The sequence below is a fragment of the Gallus gallus genome, chromosome 21, assembly GCF_016699485.2.
Source record: "Gallus gallus isolate bGalGal1 chromosome 21, bGalGal1.mat.broiler.GRCg7b, whole genome shotgun sequence".
Classification (NCBI taxonomy): domain Eukaryota; kingdom Metazoa; phylum Chordata; class Aves; order Galliformes; family Phasianidae; genus Gallus; species Gallus gallus.
The window spans coordinates 1,865,427-1,889,035 of record NC_052552.1 but is presented as its reverse complement, the minus strand read 5'-3'; the positions used below and the strand labels follow the sequence as shown (position 1 = coordinate 1,889,035).

Here is a 23,609-nt window from a genome sequence, read left to right as displayed (position 1 = left end):
GTACAATTATGGTAACGGGTCACAAACACAGTAGTTACTGCAAACAGTTCTAATAACATTCAGGTAAAATGGGCAATTTTAGCTACTTACCTCATAATTAAAGCAGACCACAAGTGCTGACATAAGTTAACTGACCTGTGGGTCGGTTACATACAAAGACTATGTATGCTGTCAATACTTAGGAAGTAGAAATCTGTTATATTTTAGATTTAAGAAAATCCTATAGGAATGAATACGTTATAGTGGAGTAAAATTGATGTGCAGTCTGTCCACTGAGCAATCAGTGCAGCAGTACACTCCTGTACAGACAGGTCTTACATCAATCAGGAGTTTGGGCTTCAACGTGGAAATAATTTTATGATAAAAATACCATCTAGAGCAACAAATATCTGGAAGCAATAGCCCAACAGCACGTGCTAGTTCTTAGCATTCCTTACTTGTATTTCTGCCCCTGTTGCAGCTGCACCACAAAGCCTCTGAGCTGCCTCTTCTCTGATTAGCTGATCTGACAATGTTGGTCTGAAGGACACTTGAATCAAGCTTTTCTGGGAGAGAGAGAACATACACAAGAACGATAGGCAGAATTCATCTCTCATACGTGTGTTATACCTACAGAGCTTGATAGGAGCATATATCTGACAGCAAAACATTTTTTCCCCCCTAGTGAGACGAACTTAAGAATAAGGTCACTTTCCACTTTTCTGAAGTCCCCTGCATCACAGTGGGCTGGTATTACATGACCATTCTTCTTGGTATCTGAACTTTCTTCAAATAAATCACAGTGGTAGCACTGGGGACAGAATACACAGGGACAGCTCCCATGAACTAGATTTGATGGTTAACCCCTTAAGTCTAATTTAAAACTATCTCAGGTGAAGTCTTCCAACTATGCTAATAATTTGTTTTCAGCATCATTTGCAAGTGACAGAACTTGCAGGGATGCAGATGATCAAAAGATGCATTTGAACACTTGACATTTAAAGTGAATGTACCTTTCCAGGCAACACAGTTCCAACAGAAGGTGTGATTGTCACAGGACAGTCTTCTGGCACATAGAATTCAAATGAAGTGGGTCCAACAGGGGCAACTTCCCCATTGCCAATTCTTGGGACTGCATGAGTAAAGATGTTGGCACTCACATGGGAATTCATCACATACAGTGTTGCTGTAGACACATCATTTAGAGCTGTTGCAGCAAACTGAACTAAGGAATGAGACAATTCAAGAGGTGGGTGGACTCCAACTGCTCTGCATGACAACTTGAATTGTCTAAAAATAAACACATGATAAATTGTTTCAGCATAAAATGGTCCCTTCATCAGCCCAAAAAATAGGAAACTGATCTGGTAGTCCCTATTTAAGAAAAATTTCAAGCTTACAGTGGAAATTTTGTATAAAGATAGACAATAATACTATTTTTAGTGAACTGTACTTGGATTCTTCCTCTATGAAGAAATACATCCACTCAAATCATCAAATTCTTTGTCATCATTATTTTAGTAGTTTAGCTTAATTCATGAAGCATTTTCCACAAAAAAAAAAAACCCTAATAATTAAAAAATCTTCAGTAATTCTACTGAAAAAGCAAGCAAAACATTGCAGGCTAAGACCTGGGGCAAGCTAGCAGCTTGCCTATGAGACATGTAAACTAACTGATGGCAATGAACAACTGTTGTCAACTGAATCCATACCTGCATCACAGCTCTATCCTATATCCTAGCCTCACCTCTTCATAGTGGGAGGGATTTGTTACTGGACAGGCTTACGTGAACAGTTGAAATTAAAATGTGATTTAGACTTCTGAACTGTGTGGTGCTCAAGCAGTTTCTTCACATACCTATTAACTTCTGACTTGCAGGTCAGTTCAAAGCTGTACTCTTTTGCCTTGTTGGCTTTAAAGATTACGTGCAATGTCAGACTTTCAAGAGGAAGAAGAACTCCAAATCCATCATTGGGCTGAATTTCAACAAACTTCAAAGTAGCATGATAAGAAATAATTGTTAGGATAATAAGTTATCAAATAAAGCTATATTACTGATTTAATTAAGTTACTGAACTAATAAATTCAGACAATTACATACAAATATTGTTATTAAATCCACAAATGTCAGGAAAACAGATCAAGCAGCTTTCATTTGAGTTACAGTGCCTAGTATTTGACTGACATGCACTTTACTAATCTTCTGGTAGCTTGAAAAGCAGAAATTTAAATCCCTTAACTCAAATTTCAGTGGAATGTCTTTCCTTCGCTTCTTACCATCCACGGTAATCACCTTTCTCTAACGATGCTTATTTATTCTTCATGAACAACTGAATGAAGTATGATAAAAATCTCAACTGCTTCCCTCTGCATTTGAAGAGCTGATATTTCTGTGGTATGGAGGTACCACGATGACAAGGACATCAGTTCAGTATGTACATGTGTATTGTTCTGTGTTTATGAGTTAGTAATGATTCAGGAACTTCTTCCCATCACAGTTTAATCATGAAACGCATCCTGAAAAATGCAGCTTCAAAACTTTGTTTTTAAAAAGCCTTTTAAATATTCAAACTACTTGATTTTAATTGCTACAACAGCAGAGAAAGGGAGAAGACTTAATAAGATGTCCTTCTAGTTCCCATTCCAACACACCAACCTGTTTCCTGTTGTGATCATCATGCTATTGTAAAGCTTGAACAGCTCTTATTTACTCAAAAATGAAAAACAACCATCATCCAATGGCCCTACCCCTCAGGAAACTGGCAGCTCTTGTGGTTAATTTAGCCTCCTCATCAACTTACAGAGAGTCAGACAACACTTAAGTATGGTTCAGGGGATGATTCCTAATAAGCAGTGTGGACACTGTTATCCTGCATTGAGGATTAAAAATTCAGACATTTGGATGTGCTGTGCAAAAAACACACCAGATATTTTGTTAGTAAATGTCTTGTTGAAAGAAATAGATGTGCTAATAGGATAGAATTATTCATGTCACATAGGTCAGGCTAGGAAAATCTGAAAGAAGTTCATACTGTTTGGAAACATTTACAGTGTTGTTTCAGTACATCAGTAACAAAACTTAGCAGTGTGTTTCCCCAGCACTGCTGAGAGCAATAATTCCACTGCTTTCCAGGAACCAGTTCTGATACATTCATCCTTGTGTTGAAATAAAGTTTCTGAATAATTAAGTATAGTATAATACAAGAAGAGGGGTGTTCAGGAGAACCACCTACCTCTGGGAGTCTCACAAATCCAAACTCCTGTGGCAGGATGGACTTGTTTGTGAGCGTGACATTTGTCCTCACGGCTTCGTAGATGGTGCAGTATCCAAAATTGATTTCTGCTGGACTGATCACCAAGTCAGTAGTAGTAACAATTGCATGGACAGTAAAATTAATTTGTTTAGTCTGAAACAAATCCAAAAACAAAGGACATAAACCTCTATCTGTAGCATCAAGTAGAAAGAATTTAAGTAAAATGTCATCAGAAAAGATAACCACAAAATAAGTTGCTCTACTGCATTCTTTGGGAGTAGCAAATATAAATATAACATTTATCTTGAACTTCAGCCTCACTGTTCTTCAAAAATAAGCAATAATAAATAGCTCTTTAGAAAGCAAAATTACCAAAAAAACACCCTTTTAGTTGTCTGAAATTCTGTATGTTAGAATGGAATCACATCTTAGAATTCATGTTTTCTGGAGATGCAGAATATTCCACATCAACAGCAAAGGGAAGAATGAAGAAATTGTGCTGTGGAATGTGAGAGCTCTGTTACAGAAGAAACTGAAAGGGAATAAGCAAACACTAATTAGAAAAGATTAAATTGTCAGTATTGTAAACATGCTGAAAAGAAAAAACCATCATGAGATCTATATCATCACTGTGAATGGCTTTTGCTGTTATCATAGGACTTCAATTTGTACAGCAAGGTTAGGGGTAACACTAAAATGTGATGGAAAGCACAGCAATAACAGCAGAGCAGCAAAACCTCATGCTGCAGCAAATGAGAACTCACCCAAATGCAACAGCCATACTCACAGAAACAAAGGAAAAAAGCTGCTTACCTTAGGAAGGCCTCAGGCATGCAGTGATCTCCGGCAAGATCCCCTCACCTCCACTACCAAGCCTTAAATGAGGCCTGGGAAGGGGTGGATCCTGGCTAATGTACTCGGGTACATTGCATGCACCTGAGCTCCCCTGGACTGGCCCTGCCTTCCCACCAGGTGCTCCATCACTGGTGCCAGCTGTGACTTAGCACTTCTGCTACAGTTAGGTATCACTAAGTGAACATAAACTACAATAACAGATCTATAGGATAAAAAAAACCCACAGCAACTAACATTATCTGCAATCTGTATTGTCACTGGAGCTTCCAGCACACCTGTCTCTTCATTAAAACAGCTCCCTGCGTCTCCGGGGAGGGAGTGCCTGAAATGATAAAAGCTACATTCAGCTTCATAAAAGCTTCTTATAAACGCAGTCATTTAAAACTCTGAACAATTTGAAGTTTACCTTCTAAACAGAATATGGGGCATCAGCATCTTTGCTGCAGCCAGAGCACGGAACCAACCCGTCCCGGGCAGTTGTTTCCTTCTGACACCCATGTTAATTAATTATCAGTCAATTGAGGCAGTGCCAGTTGGATCTCACGGCACCAAGACATAAATAAAGTGAAACACACTTGGAGACCAATGGTGTCTGATTATGTACCAGATTAGTCATTTACAAGTAAGAGGCGTGTGCTCTGTTGCTGCAGCATCTTGCTATCATAAGCTCAATTTCAGAGCTTCAAGCCAAGACAATACAAAAGCTAACATTTTTAGCTCTGCTGGTCTATTTATGGTGTCTTACAGCACCACAGTGAGTTGCTTCCTGTTTTTAGGACTTCACAGTGATAATGTTCCTACTACTACTATTGGAATTGCTTGCAATTTTTTAATGTATTATTAAAGGATAGTTAAAAAATAAATAGCACCCACTCACGATCATCATACTGATCTGAGATGTTGCTGCCTTTTATTTTGCAAGCCTGAGATGCGATTGCTAACTTGTTTAAAAATAGAACAGAGATAAAAATAAAGTAGGCATAAAGTATCAGCTTCCACTTTGTCACAGGACATTAGAATAGCAGGAGAAATTCATGTGTTGCAAAATGATCCTGGGAGAAAACATAATTGTTACTGTACGTACACAGCGATGGGTCCTAAAGTAGCTGTTGTGCCTCGGGGAAGAGAGACTGAAATCCTTCGGACTGTTTTCTCAAAACAGCATCTTTGTGCTTTAAAGCCATTAAGGAGAAGCACGGGAGACCAATCAGATTTAGACTGCCAGCATCTGCAGGACTACTTCCAAATACACACAAAAAAAGTAGAAGATGCAGCATTTGGGAATGCTGGAAGTCAGCAGATTAGAGAATTTGCCTTCAAATGAGGAGAAAATAGGTCTTTGCTTCTAGCACCCAGATAGTTATGTGAGCACTGTAACATCTGACCCCGTGTTTCAGTGTGCATGGAATTCTTGGGAGAGCTTCCCAAGCCTTCAGTCATCTTATCTGCTCACTCAGTCTCGCTGAACGAGCGTTTCTTTTTACTTGTGTTGCTTTTAAAAGAGCTCTTCTTTCTCCTGAGGAAACTGAGCTTAAGTCGATGAGGAGGCATTTACAGAAATGTGGCACTAGTACTTTACATCAGCTTGGAGCAAGCTCATCTGCTGTCATACACACTCTCCAGCATGTTAGGCCTTTTAAAATGATCTATATACTGAAACAGCCAGATACTTATTTTGTGTGTCAGAAAAGCCTTAATCTCATCAAATCTCCTTTCTGAAGCTTCCTCGTTTTTCAAAAGGCAGATTAATTTTCTAAATCCAAGCTATGCTTCTATCTACTCGGTAAGTATAACAGTGCTTTGCAGCATCTGAACTTTAGGAATGGAAGAATGTCATGATAATGGTTATTGTTACAGTAACCTGATAGGATTTGATATGTTGGAAGAAGTGTAAATACTTTCAGTTCCTTGAATACTAGCTAACCTGCTGAGGACTCCGATGCCAATGCTTAGTCTCTCATTTTCAAATTGGGTCTGATTTTCAGAGATGCTGAGTGCATCAGTGAACATCCAAATATATAACTCTATGAAAAATGGCATTCTTTGTACTTATGACTGAGTTGCGTTTGTACACATAGACATATTGTGAAGTAGAAAGGAAGACACTTGCTGGGATAAGGCTTCTAGCATCTCTGAAGATGTTATATAAATTCCTACATGAAATTCAAAGTCATTGCATTCACATTTTAGGGAAAAAGTCCAACCATTCTTACTATAGCTAGCAAGGCAGGAGTGCTTGTCCAGAAATGATTTGATCACTGATCCGTGAAGTAGCCACCTGCCTAGAGAGCTTCCCTTTCATGTAAGAACAGCTTCCCCACAGAAATGGAAGCAGTCTACCAGGAATACAACTACTAGGATTTTAACACTGCTGCTGTCACTGCAGGAAAAGCATTTCCTCATAGGTATGCGATCCAAGTTAATTTCCTCTTTGTGCATCTGGCATCTTTTGAGGGGGAGAAGGGAGACTAGGACTGATCTGACACCCGCAGTGTGAAGTCCAGCCTACTACAGGCATCAAGCAAAGGAAGGAAAAAAATACTTCATTTGCTCAGATTTTGCACCGACAGCCTCCTACTGACATTATTTAAATAGCAAGAATACAAATGCTGTTGGGTTACCTGGGCAGAAACTTCAGCTGCACACGGAAGGATGATCGAGGTAGAATGTAACCTGTTTTTGGGAGCAGCTTCATGTGTTTGCTCAATTCTTTGCATACCTCGAACTTCAAATTCAGCGTAGTTTTTGCTCTGCAAACAGATCAGATGTGTTCAAGTGGCATCGAGGGCTACTGGTGCTGCCATCTCGGCAACATTTGCTCTTGCAGTTTGTTCGCCCTTCCCTCCCTTGCATCTCTGCACTACATTACAATTATAACTATTCCAAGCTTCCTTTGAAAATGAAGGGCAAGTGAAACTGCTACAGCAAAATCACACATTTGCATTCTTTTAAGTTAAGTATAGAAAACAAGATTTTGGAATTACTGTAAGTAAACCCAGCTGTATTTCAGGCAAATGTACACAGCTGATTGGAACATAATTATCAAAGTGCAGCACAGCGATAAGTCAGGTCAGTGGAAAGTCAAAGCCAAATTATTGTGAAATACCAGCTAATTATTTGCTGCTAAAATACATCCTCTCTATCAGAACCAATAGGAATAACTCGGGCAGTGTTTGAGGCATCTGACTGGTGCTGACTGCAGCACAGAGCCTGCTCAAGGAGAAGGCACAGTCCTGTGGTGAGGCAGGATCTCTGTTAAGTAATGACTGGCAGCAGGCAGAACATAACAATGAAAAACTCTTATTCTGTCTGAGAAACAGAAAAATGAAGACCAGCAACTGCTGTGTGGGGCCAAGAATACCTAAACACTGTGTGAGCTTCCGACAAACACTGAATGTCTCACTATGCAGTCAAGTTTATCTGGTGACTTCTTTCTAATTTTTGAAGTTCTTTCTTTCAATTTTGTTTCAACTTTCAAGTTCTGTCCTATGAATGGCATAGTGGAAGCAAAGGAAGCATCTTCCTGTTCTCTGAATTCTGGCCACACTACAGTAGAGTGATAGCCACAAACCATACCCTGCTTTGGAATTTTATGCCTGTGTGTAGAATTGCCAATCAATTTACAAACATTTCTCTCGTCTTTTTCCTTCTCTTGGACTGGTTTACAAGCTGTCAGTCCAGATGGCCTGCTCTAAATCAACAACTGCAGCGTGAGGTGCTGGGAGCTTGGAAGGATTGCTGGCTGTTGACAATCTAAGAGAACAACATCGTAGTTCTTTAAATCAGTGCAGATTATAACTTGCCAATGAAATTACTTTTCAAAGTGATTTATATCTGAGAGGATTCTGGTGAAATGTTTTCACCCTTTACGCTGCACTTTTATGCTTCCCAATCACTGTACTCTAGAAAGAAAATAAGTCAACATTTAGTAACTCCACAGAGCTGGCTGGAAGAGTTCAAGTGCCAGAGCTATTTAACTAACTTGAAAACTTTCTGATACAAGCAACAGAAGAACTGTAATGGCTAGTAGAGGAAGAGATCTGTCAGGCATTGCATCTAACTGAATGATTCCATATATTTACTTTGGCAGATACTGAGACAGAACATTCTCGCACATGTGATACTTGAAATTTCAGCACTGGTGACTGTATAACAAAGCCAATTTTTCTTAACAAAGGAGGTGTGGGGGGGGGAGCAGGCTTAAATTGAAGACTTGATTTGCCAAGGTGTTAAGGACAGCATAATACATATTAAGTGCTTTTAATTTAGGGGAAGTTGATAAAGTTCTCTCAGTTAAGAAATTTTGGCCTAAGCAATTTGGCAGCTTCTGTATTGGGACCCCTTTGAAATCTTAAGTTTTCATTAGGATAGTTATTTTTCTTCTATGCTTCTAACTTCTATCCCTGGGTTATCTTCACCAAGTAAAAGCCCTTACATAACTTGTGCTTCTCATATCTGTAGGCTGAATTTTTGAAATAACAGCTTTACTCATTTCTTTCCAACTGTGAAGAATCTGTGCAGTCTGTAAGAGGTTTAGAATGGATGCCTTCTACAGAACCAGTCTCCCCCACCCTCCCACAAAACCACCCCAATCTTGTTTAAATAGAACCTAAGATATGCAGATTGGTGAAATAGGAACGCTGGGTGTTTCATAGTGTTTGCATTAGATAAAGATATCCAAGGTAGACCTGAAGACAATTAGTGGAGTAAGAGTTCATATAATAGAATGTTACAGCAAGAAACATCAGGGAGCCAATGAGCTGAAATATTGTCCTTCTGTTACAGTGCAAACAGAAGAAGTCTTCAGATGTTACTGATGCAAACTATGGAAATACGTACGTATAAAAAAATATTGGGTAATCAGTATAATTCATAATCTATCACTGTCTGTATACTTAAAAGTATCTGCCACTGCCGTGCAGTTCTTAATTCCTGTATGGCTCAGGAAAGATTGCAGCTTTCCTATGTTATAGGAAATGCAAAAGGACTGGCTTGATTCATCCACCATCACAGCACATGTCTACAAAGACCAGAGACTGACCTTCTCAGTAAGGAACAGTTGGCATGAAGCTGGCTTCTAGAACAATCTTTCAGAAAGTTCTTTGGCTGAATCAATTATACCCAACATGCACTCAGTTTTAGGCACAGTTTATCTCCCTAATATTTAGCTTGCAGTTCCATGTGATGAAACTCACTGGGGCTGCCATTCCCTAGGGACTTAACAGCTCTGTCACAGAAGAGGCACAGCACAAGGAACCTTGTAGGAGCAGAAAGGTGTGTACTAACTCAGACACTTCATAGCTATTGCTCTTCTTGGGGATCTAGGATAGCAGTATACCCAAGTCTAATTTCCACAGTAGGGTAGAATCCAGAGGGCTGGTAATCAGGATGTCCTGCTGGAATACCAGGGGAAAATAAAAAGTGCAAAACTGCTCTTCAGCCTGCTGTGACAACCAGATGTCTCTGGTGCAACAGACCCCCGAGGTATCACCTGGTGACTTATCAGTCAGCTGTGGAAGGCAGCTCACCTGCTCCGGATGACAATGCAGTCCTGGTAAAGTCGGTCATACATACAGATTTTTAAATCAACATTGGGATTGGGCACCCAAACTGGCACATCAATAGCAACTCCAGTGGCACTGAAGTACAGCTGTTAATACAAACCAAGAGTATACTTATTTTTGTTAGTCTCAATTTGTTACTGATCTAAACAGCTATAACCTACAGCTAAAATATGTACTTGTTAAGGGTACCATAATTAAACAAAGCTGTACAAGTAATCTATAAATTGAAACCTAAGTATTACTGTGTACCAGAACAGAAGTGAATGATATTTTAGTTTGGACTCTGATCCAGAGAATGTGAAGGAATAGAATGCTGCCCAGGAGATTGAAAAGAAATATTTAAATAGTTAAGTGAATGTGCAAGAATTCAGAAAGACAAGAGACTGCAGCTTGTTTATACAACAGGGCAGTACGGTGCTATATTCCACATAATGACCTTGAGTCTAAATTTCAGCAGCCACATAGCTCAAACTTGGACAAAATGATCCTTCCCTGCCAGAGCTGAAAGAAAGGGTACCCACAGGAATGTGCAGTACGCATCTGCAGTTTCTTTTGTAGACTATTCCATCTGTAGACTGTGGGGAGAGCCAAGACTGGCCTACTGAGCTTCTTGGAAGATTTTCTTCCTTTTTCTTTTTTCTTTCTTTTTTTTTTTTATTTTTGGCAAGCTGCTGTGAAGTGTTCCCAGGCAGAATTTGGCTTCCAAAAAAATGCAGAATTAAAATATGCTGAAATGGTAACTAAAGTTGTCATCTGTCCCAGCCTTCACACATCAGTTTCACTACTTCGTGCTAAATAATTCCAGTGCTGATATATCAGAAAGAAAATAAACTGCATGGGTTGGGAACAGAGAAAGTAATTTCAGATTTATATACAGGACAATAGATGTTTTCCAGTAGGGTGTCTGATAAACAGCTGTGTAGAAATTTGAGAGAATCTACAGGTTTAGCAACCACAGTTCATCAGAAGGAAGGGCCATGATTTACAAGGTTTCCTACTGTTTAGCATAGGTTATGTCATTGTTATTTCTTATGTCTATAAATCTATTTGTCCTCTGCCTATTTCTCCTGCTTTTAGTACAGGATCTGTGCTCTTGTAATTCCTGGTAGAAGCAGAGGTAGGAGGGTTTCAACAGTGTTTGAAGCAAGTCTCACACACACACACACAAAAAAAAAATCACTCACTGGTTTGCAGTCTGAGTTGTCAAACACGATCTCAAACTCTGCCCGCACGTCCCCAGGGATAGATGGCATAAATATAATCTGAAGTTTCACTGAGCTGAAGGGTCCAATCTCACCTTCAGTAACCTAAAGAGGAAGTAACATCATTTTAAGGAGAACCTCTCCGAGTGTGGTTGGCTATAAAAATGTATGGAAGTGAAGCTATATGTGCTCATATAGGGCAGCCCACAGAACTTGTGGTGCCCCATCCCTGGAGGTACTCAAGGCCAGGTTGGATGGGCAGTCTGACTTTGGGCTGATGTAATGGTTGGCGACCCTGTCCAGAGCAGAGCAGGTGGAGCTATATCATCTTTGAGGTCCTTTCCAGCCCAAGACATTCTATGATTCTTTGAGTAACTGTAAAACAGTGGATTCCACTAGGGTTAAAACTGATTACATACTTCAGCATTTGCCAGCAGAGTCAAAGCAATTCACTTGATGCAGGAGGCTTAGACTACTGAAAATCTTGTATGTATTTCAGGGCATTCATTACCTTTCCCAGCATAATTTCAATTGGTATTTCTTCAGGAGAGCATGCCATTAAATCATGTGCATTGTCCATGTCTTTATCTGAACTGAAATTGAATGCATCTTGAGTGAGTTGTTCTGAAAGAAAAAAATACCAACAGACTCCCAAAACGTGCAGAGCAGCAAGCAAAAAAAAAACACAAAATGGTTGAGGTTGGAAGAGACCTCTGGAGATGATCTGATCTAAATCCCCCTGCTCAAGCAGGGTCACATCTCACAGTGCTGTGTCCAAGCAGGTTTTTGGTGTCTCCAGAGAAGGTAACTCCACAACCTCTCTGGTCTGTAAATAGATTTAGAGATAAGTAATTCTATGGAGACAGGTACGGTGATTCCTTTAATCACTTTCACTACAGAGATTCCAGAAAAGAGAACCCACCACCTTGTCCAGGGACATTTGGTTTCCTGCCATGGAAGTGATCAATATGCACAAGAAATATTCAACACACATTTTGAAGAAGTCTTTCTTCTACAGTATTGGATCTTTTTAAGTACATAGTAAACATTAGGAATGAGAAGGAAAGCCTTATGAGGTTCATCTTTCTGTTTTATTGTTACTAGAATTAAAGACTATAAAAATAAACCTGTCATGTGGATTTTTTTCTGGGGGGGGAGGGGGGTGGGTATTCTGTTGCTGAGACAAAAAATGATAATATTTTTGCAGTCTCTGTAAGCTAGTTGGTTTCTATACTCTTCTGAAGCTGAAATGTTGATCACTAATGATGATCAAGATTCTCTGTTCATTTTGATATAATGGTGCCAGTACATTATTTTTAGACTTTATTTTGAGCTCAGGAGGATTTAGAGTTGAGGCAGCATATAAAGAGATGTATCATTACTACTAGCATGATGAACTACTTAATTTGGTTAAGTCTGGGAAACTTGCACTAGCAGTTTTTCCAGAATCAGCTCACCTGTAGAACTTGTCTCAGTCCTCTGCTGCTCCACCTGGGCTACACAGCAGGTTGGTTCTTCACTACCATCAAGACAAGTTTGTTCTTTCTTTTCAAGCACAGATGTTACAGAACTATTGCTGTCTTTCCTTTCAGGAGCAGAGTCACTGCACAGTTGAGTAACCTATAAAAAATATTCAGGAAAAAGTAATTTCTACTGTGACCAACCACTGAGCTTGTATCCAGCTCCAACTTCATCAAGGAGCTGCAAATGAGACTTGTGTTTTCTTGTAGCTGTTTTTCATGTTATAAATGGGATTGATTAATTTAGGGAGATGCTTTTGAACCTACTGTTCTGGTAGTAGAAGATTCTGCTGTTGCTCCACATCTACTGCTGTCACCTCCTAATGTCTGAACTTTGAATCTCGTTCCCAAAGCTCCAGTGTTTGTCAGGTTGACAGTTCGTGAAATTGTCTCTCCTACCACATGAGTGCCAAAGTCAACAAGCACTTTATCTAGTGCCAGCTGTAAGAGGAGGAACCATTAATTATTACTGTCCTAGATAGTCAGTGATGTCCATCAAATGAGCATTCACTTTTTTGAGAATAGGACTTCTAAGTTCTCATTTCAAAGACAGTGTCCAATAATTGCCAGCTGTGGGCACTCTCCTGTCTTTTTGTCAAAGCCAACTAATTTGAACAATATCTTGTTAAACTGAGCTGCTTGCATTTTAGATCAGTATACATCAGTGGAAACAACAGGTTAAATTCTGCCATGGCAGCAGCTTTACTAAGTCTTCTGTTAGTTACTGCGGATCTTATCAGTCCTCTACTAAAAATCTGGTACAGAGAGAGACAAACATACTGTGTGGTTTTTGCCTACATAGAAACTGAAACTCCTGCAAGTCCAGGGTGAAATTCCCAAAGATTTCAAGAAGAAATGATAGATCACTTCCAGATACCATTTTTCTTCCCTCCATTCATGCTGTCACAGCATCAAATTCTAAAACAGAACCACTTCATTTAATTCCACTCTGAAATTGAGGTTACAATTCATGGTTATGTAAATATATTAAGATAATTTTGAATAAATCTCAGTGTAATTTGGGAAGTTGAGGAATTAATCTTTTATTTATTTTTGTGAATATATATTTAACAGGGAAAAAGAAACAAATAACTCTTACTGAATATTTGTAATAATGTTTATGCTGTCTCGCAATTTCTGCTGTTACTCTGACTTTAAACACTCACTCACAATGCATGTCTTGGCTGTACATTTCAATGGAACTGAGAAGAATCCTGTCTGGGCCATAAACATGACTTCTCCTTCCAGATTTTCATTTATCTGAAAAACAGAAACCCCCCCAGCCATGTGATTTGCAGAGATTCAGCCTATTTGACAAAGTTACCACTGAGGTGCACTTACCACAGGCTTAAAGGTTATCCCCACTTCACAGGACATTCCAGCAGACATTTTGCCAGGTGGGTCAAACCTATGTAGAGAAGCAGCATAAAACTCCCAATTAAAGCCATGCCTACACTGGTAAGAACAGCAAAGAATATATAACTATTTTTTCACTTGGATTTATTTATTCATCTGGGAAGTCAGAATGAGGGACAGCTTAAGGAAAAGCCACAGAAGCCTGGTGCAACTGTAAAACCAAGATTGATTTGCTGAGGTTTTATTCACAAAGTCTTGTAATACTTTTACAAGGAAAGAGTTAGTGTTCATCTTACAAACAAGGCAACTGGTGGAGCTGTGGCTCAATAACCTTAAGAATGGAGTGGACCAGTCACCTTTAACACCTGGGAAGCCATCATCAATTTCAACTGTGGATCTCTAACATCCCCACTATCCCAATAGGAAATGAAGAGGAAAAAAGAAGGTTGCTGCAAGTGATGAGAGAACATGCTGCTTGCTGCAAGCTATATCAAAATCATCTTGAATAGAAACTGCCAGTCACTTCAGTGCCTCATTTCATGGTGTCTGTGATGCAAACAAAATGCCCATCAGAAGACAAGTAGTCTCACAGCTGCACTCCAAATGAAATTACTAAGGCACAACTAGAGCCCTATTCTGCCTGACAAAAACAGGCTAGACAAAATACACGACTGCATGTTGTTAGCCAGGGGGATACCTAGTAAGCTGGGCCCCAGTGAAACAATGTATGCATTAATCACAATTTTACCAAAACAGAATTAAAAACCAACAAAGATGGAACATTTTCAAACAGAAATAGAAAGATAATTTTACGTACTGAATGCTGATGAAGTCCTTCAGCCATTTGCTGATTCCCACTGGTTTGCAGTAGTTAATGCTGTAGGATGCATTTATCAAAACTATCTTCTTTTTGTAGGTTTTGCCAACATCAAAATCCTTGAAATACCAAACATATCAGGAGGTGTCAATTACAGGAAGTAACTTTTACACAAGTAATGACAAAACAACCAGTTTTACCACAGCAGAAGGCACAAGATGCTTATTCCATAGACGTGGCAACATTTTCTTGGTACGTGCACAGCTAATGTATCAAGCTGATCTGTATTTTCCTGCCATGAAAGCTGTGTAACAGGGCATTCACTGACACAAGACGAGCAGAGTCATGCAGGCTGTCTGCTTGGTGCATCCCTCTGACACTGAAAATTACTGTGTGAGGCCACACTGGCAACCTCTTCAAGTACAGAAGCGAACGAGGCACAGCAGTGTACTTTCTGACAGTGTAGTTATTAATTACAATACAGGGATAAACTGATAAGCTCACTTTCTTCCTAATGTAAGTGTAATATTATAGTCATTTGCAGGCTGGAATCTTTACTGAAAATTTTCCTCTTCTGCTACTTGGGAGCAGAAAGTGAGTCAGGGCTCTGCAGCCCTTAGCTGTCTGTTAGTGTTAACCCACAGCAGCCAACAAGAATCTTTTCAGTGCCACAGCATTTTGATCAAGACATCAGTATATGAATCTAGCAGAAACATCCATCTTTACAGATACCATCTGGAATGGCCACTAACCTTGAAATGAATACAACTTGGTTTACTATAGAAAGATCTTCCTTGATGTTCGTGACCAGACACTGTTCCCTTATTAAAAATTCTCGTTGGGAATTCCTCCTTTCTGTCCTCTAAAATCACTGTTTTCGTTATCTTTGTGTCCAGATGCTTTGTATCCATTTCTTCTTTGGATATCTAACAAGGAACATCAATAAAAAACACGGTGGCAGTAAATAACTGTGATCACAGAATCTATAGAACAATGTAGAAATGCCAGAGAATAGAATCGCAGTCTCTGGCCAGCCTTCGTTACTCTCCAGATTAAACTCAGCCTCCCAACTCGTATGTGAAGAAATTAGTTTATTCTTAACTGTTTGTTGTGTACCCTACATCCATCATAAGAACATGGTGTTTTAATGGCAGTAAAGGGGTTATATTCCACTTCCTGAGCAAACCTTTCAGAAAATCAGCTAACTTCACTGAACATTTCAGTTATGGTCCAGTGCTTCTTTCACACAACCTCATGATATTTACTGACACTCTCCTTTCTGACTGATTCTCAAGTCTGCTTTTAAAGACCTACATCTGAAAAAAGTAGTGTATGGGAGCATACTTTGGAATAACGTGCATGATCATAACTAACACAATTCCTAGGCATTATTTACTTCTTTTTAGAGTACAGGATACTTTTGGTTTGATAAAAATTGCTTTACTTTGCCTGGTTTGGGACAAAAGTTGTTCCCACATAAAGCAATCTGTGTTGCCAATTAAACAAAAAGACATGTTCAGTTTTCTCAAGGTTTTGGGTTTTTTTAAACTCAAACAAAAAAGTGAACACAGTGTGACATCTTCACATATCTCTGAACTAAAATTGAAGTTTTGTTTACCCCTGAAGAGAAAACTATGATGACAGTGTCAAACAGCAATTACCCTCTGATATTCCCACATCTGAATCTCTGTATCTGTGCAATAATGACATGTTAACTGCAGAATAGATAATTAGTAGTTTTAGGCTGCATTCATAAAACAGCACCTGCCAGCGTCATTTCTTCAGATATGTACAACTACTAGAGAGGGAAACAAAACTTTCCTAATCCATTCTGACACTTCCATGAATAATTCCAAAACATTATAGACTTCAACGTAACAATAGGACAAATACACATATCCGCCTCTATTTTTTCCCATTTTTAAGAGAAGATGACACAGCTTTTACCTTGTGCAAGTCACATTCCTGACTCAATAGTCCTGGGAGCTCTGGTTCTGCTGGGATCTCGTCCCTCTCCTTCTCACCTTCCTCACTTTCACAGGGCACATCATGGGGGACTGTTTCAGAACACTCTCCTACAGAAGCAGTTCTCTCACCAGCTGGGGAACAAACTGATGGAGAGTACCACGACTCCTGTGAGAGAAAATACATTTTGAAATACCATTAAAAATTACTAGAGGGCAGTTACATGAGCAGTTAACAGTTTCCAAGGAGATCTTTTAATACAGAGTGACTGGTCTATAAAGCTGCATGGCTGAAGATGACAGCTTAAGGCAATCCCCTCTTAAAATGACAACTCACAATATTACAGTAATGAGCATCTATAGGACAGCAACTGTATTCTGTAGGAGGGTGGGCATGTGAATAGTAACTGTGTATGTTTCTGGGTTTTGTACATTTTTAGTTATATCTACTACATGATAACCAAGGACTTCCTTGCTTTGTTATGTTATGACTACTTCCACAAACCAGCGTACCCTTCTCCCCCTTTCTTTCAAATACCCAAGGATTGCAGGCAGACACAGGCTTCCTCAAGAGATTCAGTTCATCCCACCTCTCCTTTTCAGGCAAGCACTGCCTGAAATATTGTGCAGACCAATTAAAACAAATACATTAAAGAAACCCAAACAAACAAAAATCTGTTGTCATGAAAACACCGCAGTCTCCATTCTGATATGTTGGAAACACTTCTCTCGTGCTGACAGACTGATCCGAATCCTTACTTTGGGGTGAAGCTAATTGTGTTCCTCTTGGGGTCAGTTGTGATTCATTTGTCTGAAATACACTTCCTACAAATACCCTTAAAAATACAAATGCAAACCAAAAAAAGCATCTGTGCCAAGCAGCAGTAGCTTCATGAATGAAGGTACCAACCACCAAAAACAGAGAGACTAATGGTCATCAACAGATCTAACAGACTGATGGAGAAATCACTCTCCACTTGCTCTGTACTGTCTGGTATTTGGCTGCAGCCCCTGTGCTATTCAGAGGTACAGTCAAAATTCACTTTCCTACAGCTCTGATAGAAAGTAAATTTAAAGATGTTTCTTAGTCCTTTGTTTACCTGTGGCAGTGCCCCAGCTGGATGTTTGCAGGTCTTCTCAATATAGCGCCACGCTTTCTTTCTCCACAGTAAAGAATCCTTACATTTACCACCACTCTTAATTGCCTTAGTACACAACTGCTGGTTTTTCTGCTTGCAACTAGAAGCTTTTTCTTTCAAAATTTTAGATACAATCTCAATTTTTCTCGATTTTTGCTGTTCTATAAAAGCTCTGTAAGAAAATGTTATGAGAAACATTACACCAACCATAGTTGTTGGTTAATAACATTACAGTCCATTTTTTGAGCCTTTGAGCTCAACATCAGGTCTTCATATTGGGAGCAGCAGTAATTTGTGTCAAGACAATGAGATTCAGAGGGCAAGTATATTTAGACTAAGCATATTCCATTTGAGTGTTTTAGAAGTTGATGATAGTTGCCTATCTGAAATCAAGTAGGTTGTAAAAAAGCAGAAGGGTTAAAGGTAAGGCCATATGTACTGAACGTGAAAGGTATAAATTCAAAGCTACAGTTCAATGATGCACTGGGCAGAACATTTAATCTCAGTTTTAATACCGGCAGTTTAATATACAATCTTCTGCAACTGACATTATCCATGCTAATGATCCTTTCTAATACAGAAATCTTTCTTCTCACCTTTTCAAGTAATTCATATCATTCCTGATTCTAAATAGGAGAGAAGATTATCACCTTTCTTATTTAAATACAGGCTATTGCCCACTGAAACACTTCAGTGGCTTAGTGTAGCCACGATACCCCACTGCAGCAGATAAATGCCACTGTATTTATATTTTGGGAAAACCAAGGCACAGAGAAGCTTCAAAATGTAGGAAAGGTACACCGACTCCCAGTGCTATCTGCTCTAGGTATAAAGCCATCCTTCGTCCCTATTACTAGATCTTGTCTATATCATTCTACTCATCAGCAATGTACAAATTAAGCTAAGAGGCTCCAATGACTAAAGACTTAATTTTTTTGCAGGCAATTCAGAAAGACTTATTCAGGCTAAAATGCGCTCTGAGAAAACTGAGTATCCCTTCACATAAAAGGAGAAAGGTAGAGCCTGGGGGGAATAATTCAGCAGTTCCTCGGGCGACTGGTGGAGTGGTACTGAAATTAGAAAAGAACTGCTGTGAAAGTGCAGTCATGTCACAGCTAACATTAAGACTAACAAACTGCTCTCCCTTGTGCCTGCAAAGGGAAACAGTGAGAGGGAGAAGGCAAGCAAGGAGAAAGAAAGAAGCAAGATTAAACTTCTAATAGTTAGATATTTCCTGCAGATCTCTACCAACTCATATGGTGATTTTATTAACAGGATTTTTAGAATGCTTTTATTGATAGCAAAAGTTGCATTACACAGCTATCAGGAGTGAAACACTTATACAAACTGATTGAATCTTTGCTCATTAAATCTTTTAACATTTGCTATAGGTTAGAAGAGGCAGCATGCAGAAACACATACCTCAACCACCTTCTGTTTAGCACCTTGACTCAAATTCATCTTCATATGTGGTTAAAAACAATAATTAACTTTGCAGCAGAGTAGATGAGATACAGGCACTCTTCTGTCCATACAAAGGCAGAGGAATAATCTCAACCAGAGCAGCAGGAAGGAGACTGCACTGTTGCTGCTCTTACTGCACTGCAGTTTTCTATGTGGATAGTGTTGAGGAAATGCAGGAGTACTGTTACTTCAGGCATTCAGTTTAAGTTTACTGAATTGCCTTCCTGGGGTGGTTTATCCTCCTTGCAGTAATCAGAACACGAGAACCGAAGTTTGGTTCTCTGAATAATACATAAGCTAGAATTTCCAGACACTTAAACTGGCTGTATGAATTCCACACTTTCAGAGTATAAGAATGAGGTCACTCTTGAGACAGCACCGTATGTGTTATGCTTTTGGAATCCAATTAGGAGATCCAATACACTCCTGCATGAACATCAGTGAGCAATGAGAACAGTATAACAACAAATACTTACTGTTTCTCCTTTTCATGCTGTAGCAAACGTTTATGGAGAAAAATTTCCTTGGCAACATTGCCTCCTTCTGCTAGGATAGCCTCCCTCATTGTCATCTCCTGTTTCTTTGCCATTGCTTGGTTCCAAGCCTGGAGAGCCTGGAGTTTTTCCTATGGAGGCAAACAAACCACAGCTTCATATTAGATTCACACATTAAAGAAAATCAAAGAGGGACTCTGGTCTCCTTATCTAATTTGTGGTAGCTTCACCTGAAATACAGCTTACTGTTTTTAACCTACACAACAGTCAAGCAAGCTGTCAGTAGTTTGTGTGTGTTGGAGATGCACAAAGCTCTGACATGGCAGCACTAATTCTTTCCCCTTCTAGTTTTTCTTTGAAATGTTTTTCAATGAAGCAATGTTTACAGGATATTTACAGCTCTTATCAAATCAGTATTGAATTCCAATCATTCCCTCATATTCTACAGAACACAAATGAATGAGGGAAATAGTTTAGCTCAGAAATTCTTACTTTACATTATTTAGACTCTTAAGTAACTGCTTTTTTCCATGTTTTCTCCATATGAAGTATTTCTCACTTTGGGATCTAAATAATTGGGAATACTTCAGCCATGTTTTTGGAGGATTATGTGTAGAATGCATTACTTTCAAGAAAGCTACCATGTCACAGCAGCTAGAATGTTCACAAAAAGACTCCTCAAGTACAAGTGTCAAAAATCCATCCGCACAAATCTAACACCATTATTTCCTATAGTTAGATTCTCCTCCATTTAAAAAGAGATTTGGCCCATGGAATGGCAGCATCACACACCCATCCTGCAGTGAAAACTGGAATTACTTTCAATAAAAGCTAGCAGTCTAACAAGTAAATTTCTTCATTCCCCAGCTCAGCCACAGCAGCAGTACCCTATTGGAAGTTATGCTGTTTTTCAGGGAGAGCACAGCTTGTATCCTTCTCTCCATATGCTCCTGAGTTTTCGCTTCTTCCTTTGCATTCTTCTCATGAATTCTGTAAGCAGAGTGAAATCTTTCAGCTTATATCCTGGAAAGCTTTTAGTATTAGAATGTTTAACCTGACAAACAGTATTTGTGTAAGTCACCTAACATCTCCTGCACGTTTCCCCGTTCACAGTAATACTGAGCATGGGTGAAGTAGAACAGTTCAAAAAGCCTTCTACATACAGTATCCTCTGATTACAAGTGCCCACGGGCTTTCAACCAGTTTACTCAACAACTTTTTTTATGTGTTTTGAACTCAGAAATGCATTCCACATTTTATGTCTAGTTGGTAAAATAAAGTAAGAATTCAGATGTTGATCTGAAAACTGATATCTAAACAATGACATATTGAACTTTACACAAGCAAACCGCATGTAGCCACACTGAAAATAAACCACAGAAATTCAAAAGCCTTGAAATATGTGGGCATGAATCAAATCTGAGTATCCCAGTTAATATAGGGGCAAACTAGAAGAAACCACTAAGATACTGAGCAAAAAAGATCAACTGATTTGGTTCAGTTTGTTAATTTTAATTACTGTTAAGTTTGTATGTGCTAAGGAAAAACAAAGCACCATAAAAACAGTACCATTATTTCAATCACTTCTTAAATTAAGTCCTAATATACAAGTAAAAGTAACAAATGCTCAGTTCCTTGAGTAACAAAATTTATTATCACAGTAATTGTATGAACATGAACTTATGAAGAAAACACTCAGTTTACCATCCACCATAAGATAACAGGAACACACAGAAATGCCCTCTGAGTCAATGTTAACAGAGAGCAAGAAAGCTATTTTACTGCATTTCAGAGGTAATACAGAAAGGCAGAGTACAAGTTCCCAACCTGCAGTTCAGCTGTGCTATCTCACACACATCTATGTAAAAGTTGTAAGTGATTATTAATGCCTACAAGTGGTCAGAACTTTATGCATCTCAAAGAACAGTCCCTTCAGCTGCACGGAATCTGAAGACCATACCAAGACAGGAGGTGGACTTTCTTTTTTCGTGTCCTTTCGTGCTTGGTAAGATTTCAGAGCTTTAGAGCATTGGCACTGTAACAGATTTCCAAGTGTAATACCAGGACATAATCTAGCAGAAAAATGATTACTTCTCGAAGAGTACAGGATAGAGCACTGCATACCGAGGACGTACAGTGCTGGGAAATAAAATTGGAGTTGATGATTACCTTGCCATGCTTTTTCTCAGGAAGTAGACTGCTTTGTCATGGTTCCTTTTGGCACCGTCAAGCATTTTCTTATGCCTTTTTTCATATTCTTTCTGGGCTTTCTCTTCTTTTCTGTGAAAGACAGGCAAACCAACAGCACTAAGGAAATGATGATCTATGGTTTAAGTAAGGAAATGACATCTAATGGTGGGATGTTTATTTCTATGTCTTGATACAGAGACAGTATTTTCTTCCCCTCTGTACAGTCTCTTGTCTTCACAGGAGCTACAAACTGATAACACGGGATCCTTTTTCTCTCCAAGTCTCAGTGAGAAGATTGTAAGTTTAGAAGGTCCTGGCACCCAGCAGCAATGCAGACACATGCACTTAGTCTGACGTAATAAATTGAAACTCCTTAGACAAAAAGCATTCACAGTTTTTGTCTTTAGCAAGTTAATCGTGTCAGAAATCTTTACCTGAATAGTGACAAGACTGGGGGAAATTCTTACTTGAATTCTATTTCCTCACACAAATATTTCAGGGCCAAAATCCAGCTCAGAAATACAATACCATGATTACTTCCTTTAGCTAGTCTTCTCAACATATGAAATAATGAATTGGCTAGAAGTGATAGAGGGAAAGGAAGCAGAGCCCCACTTACTTTTTTAAAGACAGTTGATTTTCTTCTGCTTTCAGAGCTGCTATTTTTTCCCTCCGAATCCGCACTTCTGCTTGTTCCTGGTATTGCATCTCTCGCTCCTCCTCATCTTTTTTAGATTGTTTGTGGAGGATTTCATATTTTCCCTGCTGCATTTCTATCCGCCACATCTCAAGCCTTTAAAACAGAGCGTGAGCTGCTTTCACAACCGAGGCATAAATTAGAAGTATTTATGCTTATTCATTGCTATTGCAGACAGGTCTACTTTAGTCCATCTTATTTTCCAATTAAACTGGGACTTTATTTCATTTACGTGTGCAAAATTAACTCAGAATCTGAGCCACAGCAACCAATTTCCTAAGCAACTCATTGTTTAGGCTAAAAGTTGCGGTCAAGATCCTTTGCTTTGTAGTAAACCTCAAATCCTCAGATTATATAGTTCAGTATTTACAATTTCTGTAGAGTTTAATTTTGGATCCATTCAACAGCACAGGAAGAACATAATAAAGACTGACTCCCATCACACAGCTTCCTCATTCCATCACTTACATGTTCTCTTTCAGTGTCAAAGCAATTTTCAACTCAAAACTCTTCTCATCCTCCAGTTCAGTGCACAGGCGCCTGTGCATTGCCTGTAGGCGGAACACGGCTGCACTGGTACATAAAAAAAGATACAATCAGAAAGAAATTGGAACTAATGAATGTTAAAAAAGATCAAAAACTCCTTCTAAACAAAGTCAGCAACAATAAATAATAGCTTTAAGGGTGAGAGTTATGTATTAGAATTACATCGATTCATGCAGAGCCTCTTATTCAGCTTTGTCCATTTGTTGTTCAGAGGTGCAGCTTTCTTTAAACTATTACAAATTTGTCAATATTTACACAGTTGTATTTACTTTAAAAAGCACTGGCAGGTGGCTCCAAGTGATTATTTCATACACTGATAAAAGAAGAATTAATAAGTATAAGCAAAACAAGAGAACCTTGATTGATTTCACCTTTAAAATGGCACTACAATACCCCCCTTGTAAGGTCAATAAGTAAACAGATATTAGGCTAGACAGATTAACATGTTAGAAAGGGATAATCAGGGATGAACAGAAAGCTTACCCATGTCCTGTGTTCACTGAAAAGACTCCAAGAGGAGCAATCCCCAGGCAGAGAGCCTTCCTCAGTGGCAGTCAGCCCTTAAAT

General features: G+C 39.0%; 1 protein-coding gene across 2 annotated transcripts in view; it reads right to left on the bottom strand.

Moving 5' to 3' along the window:
• The window catches only part of CFAP74 (cilia and flagella associated protein 74), a 68,341-nt gene that overhangs the window by 11,779 nt on the left and 32,953 nt on the right, over positions 1-23,609 (bottom strand). For both annotated transcript variants that reach the window (XM_040651294.2, XM_040651292.1), the window contains 22 exons: positions 22,965-23,069; positions 22,419-22,592; positions 21,779-21,889; positions 20,497-20,599; positions 19,592-19,740; positions 17,613-17,823; positions 16,496-16,681; positions 15,301-15,474; positions 14,549-14,667; positions 13,717-13,783; positions 13,546-13,635; positions 12,643-12,816; positions 12,313-12,475; positions 11,367-11,479; positions 10,838-10,960; positions 9,618-9,739; positions 6,711-6,839; positions 4,324-4,411; positions 3,214-3,387; positions 1,838-1,971; positions 993-1,269; positions 438-545 (listed from right to left, as the gene is read on the bottom strand). In XM_040651294.2, the coding sequence (XP_040507228.1) occupies positions 438-545; positions 993-1,269; positions 1,838-1,971; positions 3,214-3,387; positions 4,324-4,411; positions 6,711-6,839; positions 9,618-9,739; positions 10,838-10,960; positions 11,367-11,479; positions 12,313-12,475; positions 12,643-12,816; positions 13,546-13,635; positions 13,717-13,783; positions 14,549-14,667; positions 15,301-15,474; positions 16,496-16,681; positions 17,613-17,823; positions 19,592-19,740; positions 20,497-20,599; positions 21,779-21,889; positions 22,419-22,592; positions 22,965-23,069 (3,094 nt within the window). The remainder of the gene's footprint in view (positions 1-437; positions 546-992; positions 1,270-1,837; positions 1,972-3,213; positions 3,388-4,323; positions 4,412-6,710; positions 6,840-9,617; positions 9,740-10,837; positions 10,961-11,366; positions 11,480-12,312; positions 12,476-12,642; positions 12,817-13,545; positions 13,636-13,716; positions 13,784-14,548; positions 14,668-15,300; positions 15,475-16,495; positions 16,682-17,612; positions 17,824-19,591; positions 19,741-20,496; positions 20,600-21,778; positions 21,890-22,418; positions 22,593-22,964; positions 23,070-23,609) is intronic.